This window comes from Polypterus senegalus, chromosome 5 (assembly GCF_016835505.1).
Source record: "Polypterus senegalus isolate Bchr_013 chromosome 5, ASM1683550v1, whole genome shotgun sequence".
NCBI lineage: Eukaryota > Metazoa > Chordata > Cladistia > Polypteriformes > Polypteridae > Polypterus > Polypterus senegalus.
The window spans coordinates 112438295-112447469 of NC_053158.1; the positions used below are offsets into that span (position 1 = coordinate 112438295).

At 33.9% G+C, this 9175-nt stretch overlaps 1 protein-coding gene across 1 annotated transcript in view; it reads left to right on the forward strand.

Moving 5' to 3' along the window:
- agap3 (ArfGAP with GTPase domain, ankyrin repeat and PH domain 3) overlaps nt 1-9175 on the forward strand; it is an 843333-nt gene that overhangs the window by 765489 nt on the left and 68669 nt on the right. Inside the window, exons 14-16 of the mRNA XM_039753235.1 lie at nt 3777-3931; nt 6468-6558; nt 8388-8610. Coding sequence (XP_039609169.1) covers nt 3777-3931; nt 6468-6558; nt 8388-8610 — 469 coding nt within the window. The remainder of the gene's footprint in view (nt 1-3776; nt 3932-6467; nt 6559-8387; nt 8611-9175) is intronic.

Below are 9175 nucleotides of genomic sequence, written 5' to 3' on the forward strand. Positions count from 1 at the left end.
ATTCACTGCTCTTTACATGGCTCTTTGACATGGCTCACTATTCTTAAAAGGACTGCTCGCCTTTTGCTGCACTAGTTGGAAAATGCACAAGCAATCATACAGAGTTGCATGTTTATAAGCACCCCTGCCATTGGTGATGTAATGCCAGCTTATTATTTTGGTGACTTATCCCTGGCTGATGTAACTTGTCCAGCAACGTTGCACTATTGCAATTCTGTCTTAGAATAAATTAAGTTGCTAAGTTATTGCTACTACAGATTTTCTCTCAAAGATGTTCCAAGTAATATGCATGAACCAACATAAGAAAACAAAATATAATCAATAAAGGCCTTATTGGATCTGAGAGTGCCACCTTGAGCATTGTCGAATGAACCTCAGTTAAAAATATTGTTAAGGGTTTAAGTTCTAAATCAAACAGAAAGAAAGGGAATTAATTTTGTCAATGTATTCTACATTTTTTTTTTACATTTAGATATTATAAACAAAAAGAATACATTTGGTTACAAATTGTTATGAAGTGTGATACTGCGCTAGTTGAGATGAGCTTTCTAAATATCCACGCTGCCTCATCTAAAATGTACTACATCTCCTTTCACAATTGCACTATGACCCCGGTGGTAACTCACTGTTTTTCAATCTATGTAGCATTTGCTTTATGCAATAACTGTTCAACCCGTATGCTTTTTGTTTTCTCAATCCTGCATAGTAAAGCACCAATCCTGGCAAAATGAGGACTAACTAGGGTGTAGATAATCCTCTATCCTGTGTTGTTTGACTTTGATAAGTGAAAGGAAAGTAGATATTTGATCTTATACAAAAAAAGCATTCCTTCCTACATACAGCTCATCATTTGTTTGTAGTTTTTTTTAATGGATCAAACAATAATTTTTGATAGGCTTGTATGACTATAATTTTTAAGTGTTCATTTTTAAAATCCACTTAGTTTTCAAGCATCTAATGAAAACACTATGTTGACTATGCACCCTATAAACTTTTTCTTCTTAATTAAGGGTGTTGACACACTTAACACAATTCCATTATCTTTACTGTGAACTAAATGCCAACTTAGATCATAGCTTGAAAAAATATTCTGTTTTGGTTTTTTTTTGGTTTTTTTTTTGTGTTTTTGGTTTATGCTAGGTGATTTTTTCTTATACAGTATTCAACAGTTCATAACAAGATTAATAAAATAAAAGCAGAGGACATACAAGAAAAATGAACTGAGGTTAGTCCATTCCAACAAGACTTAACACTATTCTATTTCTGCTAGTACTTTCAAAAGGTGACTTAGGCTGTAACGTAGGCTAAAACAATGTAGGCAAACTGGGTTGGAGTCATAGCATGGACAATATCTTGAAATTTAAGAATAAAGCCTGTACTAAATGTTTATTAAGTTTATTTTTAAAATTGAGCAATGATGTTTCATCCTCAAGTATCCTACTGATGTACCAAGTATAGGACTCCATCAGCCTGTCACGGACTTGGGAAATTGGATTTCAAAATGACTTATAAAATGTCTTGATAAAGGGGGAGCAATTATATTTGTCACTATTAATTTTTATAATGTATTTTTTTAGTTTTCTTATGAAAGTTCTTTATATTGAAATTGATTATTATTAATTACCTTCCCATTTCTATAAACTCAACATTCAGAGTTAAGTTTTACTGAATTTCCTAAAAAAATTTGAACAAAATCAGTTTTGGTGTAGCCACTCACATTTCAAAGTTGTTTGTATGTGTTGCAGTAAATTCACAACTCAATATAAAACAGTAATGTTTTTTTATATACTCAAGGGTTTCTTTTAGAAATAATTAGAAGTTTCTGTGTTTTCGGCTTTCTTTTATTAGTAATGTATGTGATTTGCACAAATATATGCAGAGGCAAGTGGTACATCACAGCTGAGTGAATCTTTTATAAAAGATCCCACATATGTCATGCCATATACAGTGAAAGACTCATTACTATTGTATAGCTGAGCTTCAGTCATTTTCTATGATGAATAGTTGTCTGTGACTGGGTACTTGTATAACATGTGCTGTATGCAAAAGACACAAAACAGATTGCTACTGTGACAACTCATCTTCATCCATTCTTATTCACAAGCTTCTGTGAAACTGCATGTAGATTGTTTTGTTGATGTGAAGTCAGGCTTGAAGTTTGTACTAGGAAAATGTCATCTTCAAAACAATGTGGTTGAGTAGTCCTAGGAAAGTTACAGAATGCTAGTCATATAGAATTTGTACACCTTGAGACACACTGTAGACTCTATTGAGAACAATGCATTTGCTGAGGGACTTGATGCCTAGCTTGATTTGTAAGTACTGAGTAGTATAACTTTGAAGCGTTACAGTGTACACTTATACACTTCAAGTGTTATGGGTTCAATTATCATATATGGATGCTGACTGCTGCCCATTCTCCCTATGTCAGTTTTCTGAGCAGTGCTCTTCCAGTTTGAACTTCTTTGCATAACATTCTAAACTTTCTGTGAGGAGCACTTTAATCGAATGTCACGCAAACTTTCACGGGGGACCACTTTTTGCTCGAAAATATTTGTATTGCACTGTACAACGTTGCTACTCGCATTTTTTGAGGACCCCAGTCTCCCTCACAATCAAATGCCATTGAAACACACTGCATGAACCTTCACAGTGGACAGCTCTTCGATCTAATTTCACTAGATCACAACACATCACGCTGCCATTCATAGTTTCACATGACAAACTCACTCTGCCTAAATCGAATGTTACTGTATCGCAAGCACAAGAGGAAAAACAAAGCCATATCAGCTAGTGTCTTGTTCATGGTACATTTACCTCCATGCCCTCCTCCACTGAAGAGACAGACAGTGGCAAGTGATTTTTTTTTTTTTTATCTCATTTCTAATCCCGCTTGATTTACCCCCACAACTGCCCCACTTTGAAGGCAGAAACTAGTGAGATTACAAAATGGAAATAAAAGTGGAGGGGAGAAGGTTGGTGAGAGGTTTTGGGGTATGGGATTATTGGTGGGCAGATTATACCATGAACAAGTCTCATGTGCCTGTGATTCAGCAATGGACACTTGCAATGCAAAAGTGACTGAGAAACACTGCTTTAGGTGTATGTGGTGGGCATATCTAGGGCTGTTTCCTCCCCTGTGCTAAAGGCTGCCAGCTTAGGCATGGTTCTCACCCCAAAACCGCAGTACTGGAAGCAGCAGGTATGAAAATGTATGTACAGTATGTACTTAGTTTTTTCCCAGATGTGAAATGCAAGAAAAAAACAGCAAAAATAAAAAAAACAGAAAACACTAAACCTCTCTGGGGCAACTGCAACAGAAGGTAGGAAAAATGTGTAAATTGCAGCACAGAAACACCAATATATTATACAAAATGTAATGTTTTACTGTGTCTAGTGATAAACAGAAATTGTTTCAAGGACTGGCATGAAAAATAATTTTGAAAGTAAAGGTTTGGATGAGTTCATAATTATACATACATAGTTAAAAATTGTTTACTTGTTGATTCAATGAGATAAATAAAGTGTGTCTGTGTGTTTGTATGTATATAAAGTATATATTAGAAAACTGCAATTACAGCCATAAAAAAATTAGTATTTAGTAAAATGGTAACAATTAAATTGCATATTAACATTTTGTACTGAACTTTAATCAACAGAAGCATGTCTGTTTTGCTGAAGTGAAAGAATTTTAAAGAGCAATTGTGCTGTGAAAATTAAAACTGTTGCATTTGGCCAGCCTTTATCAGAGTCTACTGTATGTTTTTAAATTGCAGAGCTAGAAGAGTCATTTGAATTCATCATTGTATCACTTACTGGTCAAATGTGGCATTTTGAGGCCTCCACCAATGACGAAAGAGAAGCATGGGTCCAGGCAATTGAAAGTCAGATTTTTGCTAGTTTACAGTCTTGTGAAAGCACCAAGAATAAGGTATGTCTCCTATCACATATTATTTGTCTTTTCTAAAGGTCAGTTTCTTAGATTTTTTTTCAGTTCCTTTTCACAAGTGTGTCCTTATCATGTGCATTATAGAACAGCTTACATGTGTTCAGATGCATTTATTGTGAAGTAGTTAGCTTTTAGGAGATCACAAGCAGGTTTTTTTTTCCTATTATTAAAAAACAAACATTTGATGCAGCACATTGAAAATATTTCCTATCCACACCAAGACCAAGTATACAGTAGTGTGGAAACTTTATTAAATAGAGCTGCTAAATACCACATTGGTGTCCCCTTTTCCCTCTTTATGACCAGGCACAGGAATGCTGGCACATGTTGACTAATTTGCTGCAATCCAGTTGATGGTGGATCTCTACACAAATGCCTAGTGGCATGCTTGATTTAACTGAGATCTAGTGACTAAGGAGGCCACTGTTTTAAACTGAACTATTTCAGGTTAGTTTAGAATGTTAACCATACTGAAAAATTTTATTTTAAGATGGAAATTCCACTACTGTGTAGCACTGGGATGAGAACTGTATTAAACAATATCAAGGTCTCAAATTGTTTAATTGTAGTGCAGAAGCCTAAAATACAGTAGATGCTTGCTTCTACTTATAGTAGCTAATACTGTTTACGTACCATTGTGTACAGCTCATCAGTTTACTGATGTAAATTGAAATAAGCCCTTTATCTGCTTGCATGATGTTACAAAGTATAGTTAAATATAATAAGATTTATTTTTGTAAATGGAGTGTTTCCTATGTTAAAAGTGTTCTAAAATGTGAAAGGTTATGCTTTAAATGAAAAAGTTTAATTTTTTTTTTTAAATATATCTCCATTGTACTCTTAAACTATCTCTCTTTATTGTTTCTTTTCCCTGTTAAGTTTTTCTGAGTGTTTGATATGCTTTGTTGTTGCTACAAATATACAAAATTGTGTAAACAGTTTGCTCTGCTTACTAATAGTATATGAAATCGACTTGAAACCACAAAGCATGCCTGCTTTAAATATGTATTTCAATTTGAATATACAGTACTTCATTAGGTCATTAACATCATCTTTCAATTTTTCAGGTATACATTGTTGTTAATTTTGTGTGTCATTTGTTAATGTGTTAGATTTAGAAAGTATTTAGACCTGTTTATTTTCTACACACTTTATATACTGTACAAAGTTAAAACATTCTTTCAGAAAGGTTTTACAAATTTATTTAAAATCAAAAATTGAACTTTCTCATTCATGTAAGTATTCTTAATTCTGTATTTTGTAGAAGCCCCTTTGGCAGCAATTACAACTTTGAGTCTTTTTGGATAAGTCTCTTCAAGCTTTTTACAATAGTTTCTGAATCCACTGTATATGGGATAGCAGCAAAATAAGCCACAGTGGATGAATTTGAATAACACCTGCAAATGCATAATATTCAAAAGAACCTTAATTATTCCTATCATTTATACATTGTATAAAAGTGGTTGAACACTAAATTAAATTACATTAATGCAAATAAAAAGGTTATTTAGATTTATTATTTTTGGAAATACTCTGTACAAACTTTGTGCAGTTTTGAATATTTTAATGCATTTGACAGATGTGATAATGTAGAGCAGAGTGGTTAGTATGACAAAATTAAAACATGTATTGAATGAGTAATTCTTTCTTGATATTACGAAGTAACAGTGGTGGGCTTGTATTCACGACAGTGATGTAAGATGTAAATTGGTAAGTGTAATAAATCAGTCCAAAGAGATTAATATTTAATAGACATGGCACTTGTTTTAGATTCATCCCGAAGAAGCAGAATTTGATGTTATATTGACAAAGGAGGCCGTCAGTGTTCTGTACTCATTACTTGATTCATTTACACTTATTCATTTTGCTAATTCCTATATCCAGAGGATCTTACAAATCACAAACCTTGTATGTAGTATCATTGTTTCTATATTTATGCATTTGAAGCATTGGAAAATCCAATGATTTGTTCAGGGTAGAATAATAAGAAAATGGGAACCTGAACCAGCACTCTTCTGGTTTACATTCCAGCACCTTCATCACTAAGCCAAACTACCTACATGATGAGCTTGCTTTGCTCAAAGCTAGATTACTTATTCAGTAATAATAATTCTCCAAATTGCAGCTAGCAAATGTAGTAATGCTGTTTACCATTCACATTCTGGATACAATGACTGCTAGTCAGCATTAAGCTTTCAAATTTGAACAGTAAAACATGAAGCCTGAAGGAATGTTTCATTGCAGTCTTAGACTCACTATCGTCTCCAGCTGCTGCCGATGAGTCAGAGGCAGACAGGTGTGCTGCAGCATATGAGTGCCTTATTAAAGTCGACAGGCATCAGAAGAAGAACACAGGCTGTGTCAGCAAGTGGAGAAAGTGATTTATTTTAATATTCGTTTAATCAGATGTAGTCTGCCTTCTCCTCCCCCTTGCATGCTGCCTTCCAAAAACCCTCTTTCTTACCTCCCTGCAATTACATTTTCTAATGAAAAAACACTGATGTAATTTTGATTTCAGTCGCGCTTGGGGAGCCAGAGTGATGCAGTTACCATCCAGTCCATTCGTAATGTTCGAGGGAACAGCTTTTGTGTTGACTGTGAAGCACCCAGTAAGTGAAGACAGTAGTATTTATATTTGTGTTATAGGGTTTAGAAAATCTGTTTATTTTTTTATTTTTGTATTTGTGCTTTATATATTTACTTTCTGCATAATGCTGTCTTTATGCCATGTATTTAAAAAAAATTATATATACCAATTTTATTGACCTGATTCAATTTGTCTCATACTTTACAAACAAATTAAAAGAAACAATAATAGCATCTGTTTCAGAGATTTCCTGCAGGTCTTTTGTTATGCCTTTATATCAGTCATAAAGCAGTTTGATTAGATGAAACTACACCATTGTTCTACTATAAAGAAACAGGGAGAGACAAGACAGAGGTCAAGTTTCTTTGAAACTGACTCATATGGCAACTTTATTCAGGCCCCATTGTATCATCTTGTTTTTTAATTTAACATTATGGGTCCAAATTGCACTCACCTTTTAGAATTATCTTATTTAGATTTGATGAGCTTATGTTATTTAAGGCTGCAGTAAACTAAAAGCTGGTCCTGGTGTTAACAGACAAACAGCAGGATTTCCTTTTTGTTTAGAAGTTATTTGCCAGCTGCACTTTTACAGCTTTTGATGACATAATTTTTAATGCACTCTTACTTAGCATCCTTAAAGCACCTGTATTCAACAAAATGTACACCTACACCAATCAGGTATCATATTATAACTCCTTTATTGAGCTCAGAACACACATTAATTCTGTATAGGTTTTACATGTGTAATCTCACTTGAGAATGTGTATTTGCTACACCTATCACCATTAGAGATTCTGATAAGTAGGTTTTTTGAACAGAAGCACTTAGCAGAAAAAAATCTTCCTACAAGACCGAAAGAAACATCCATTCACAATGTGCATCATTGTATATAATAGACTTTGTCCTCTCACCTTTCAAATAATTTACACTCAGAAACTTCATTAAAGATATATATATATATAGAGAGAGAGAGACACATATATAAAATCTACTCTGCGTTCTAAGTGACAGCCTCAAATACAGCCCAGTTATTTTGTTTATATTCTAAAAGAGATCAGCTTGCTTTTCTAGCAAGTTGTACATATACAAGAATTATTTTCCCTTAAACAAAACATGCTGGAGTATGAGTTCTTCATAAACTACTGTGGGGTTTCTGCATACAGTACGTGACTGCAAGCCTTCACAGACTAAAGGGACTTCACAAGCCAATTCTGTGGCTTCAGAACTAATATATTGTCCATTCTTACAGATGTTTAAAGATTGCCACTTTACTTCTGGGGATCAGTTATAGCTCATTTTGATTATTTCAACATTGCAACTACAATCTTATTATCAACCTGAAAAATTCCCTTCTCATAATATACAAATGTTATCATTATTAATATTCAGTTTTAGCTGGCAGTAGTCACAGCTGACGATCTGTATTACTTTAATCAGCAGCATATATACTGTACCTCTTACTGGATAACTGCAACATAACATTTTCAAACCCAACAAATCCAATTCAAGGTTACATGAACCTGGATTGCATCCAGCAAATCTAAACATGAGGCAGGAACCACTTGTAGAGAGGGCACCAGTTCTTTATCAGAGCACACTATCTTAACACCTCCACCAGTTGGGTCAATTTAGAGTTGTTGTTTTGCACAGACCTCTTTGGGCATGTCAGAAAATACACATAAATGGTGAAGTGTATGTAAACATCATGCAACTGCAATATGCAAAAAACAGGAACAGAAGTGTTTAAAAATTGTTAATATACTATAGTGTAAAATTAATTATATATTTGTTTAGTGATCAAGATTTCTGAATGTGATCTTTTTCCTGAATTGTTTCCCCTTTCTATAGACCCAGACTGGGCTAGTTTAAATTTAGGAGCACTAATTTGCATTGAGTGTTCTGGAATCCATCGGAATCTTGGAACACATTTATCCCGGGTGAGATCTCTTGATTTGGATGACTGGCCTGTGGAGCTTACAATGGTGATGACAGCAATTGGCAATGCCATGGCAAATCGTGTGTGGGAAGGAGCTGTGGAAGGTTATACTAAACCAACTCCAGACACCACTAGGTAAGTCACCATACCTGAATTCAGTAGAATAGTATATACAATATTAGCACAAAACATTCTTGAAATTCATTGTATACATCACAAGGTACAACTTTACAGTATATTAAATTATATAATTAAACTTGGTTTGCTATTGCTATTCATTTAGCACTGTCATTCTGTTCCTATAGTTATTTCTGTGTGTTTGCTTACACTAGCTTAAGTGTGATACAATTTCAGTTTTCTTAGTAGGGTAAATATAGAAATGTAATTATTCAACAAATCGTTTGCTTCAGTGAAGAAAAAAATAAATTGTAAAATATCCTGGCACCCCCAGTATTTGTAATAGAGTCTTAAAAACTGAGAGATTAATATGTTTATTATCTAAAATTAACATTTTTAAATGCACTTAAACCAAAACTTGTTTGTGTAAATTAAGTGCATTATGTAGTATGTGTAGTATGTTCTAAAATGGTCTGTAAATCTTAGTCTTAAAATTTTCTTTCACAACTGAGAGGCCATAAGGGTGAATGGGAAAATTTAATGTGGATGTTTAGAACATCTATAGCTTTAGCTTTCAAGTTTT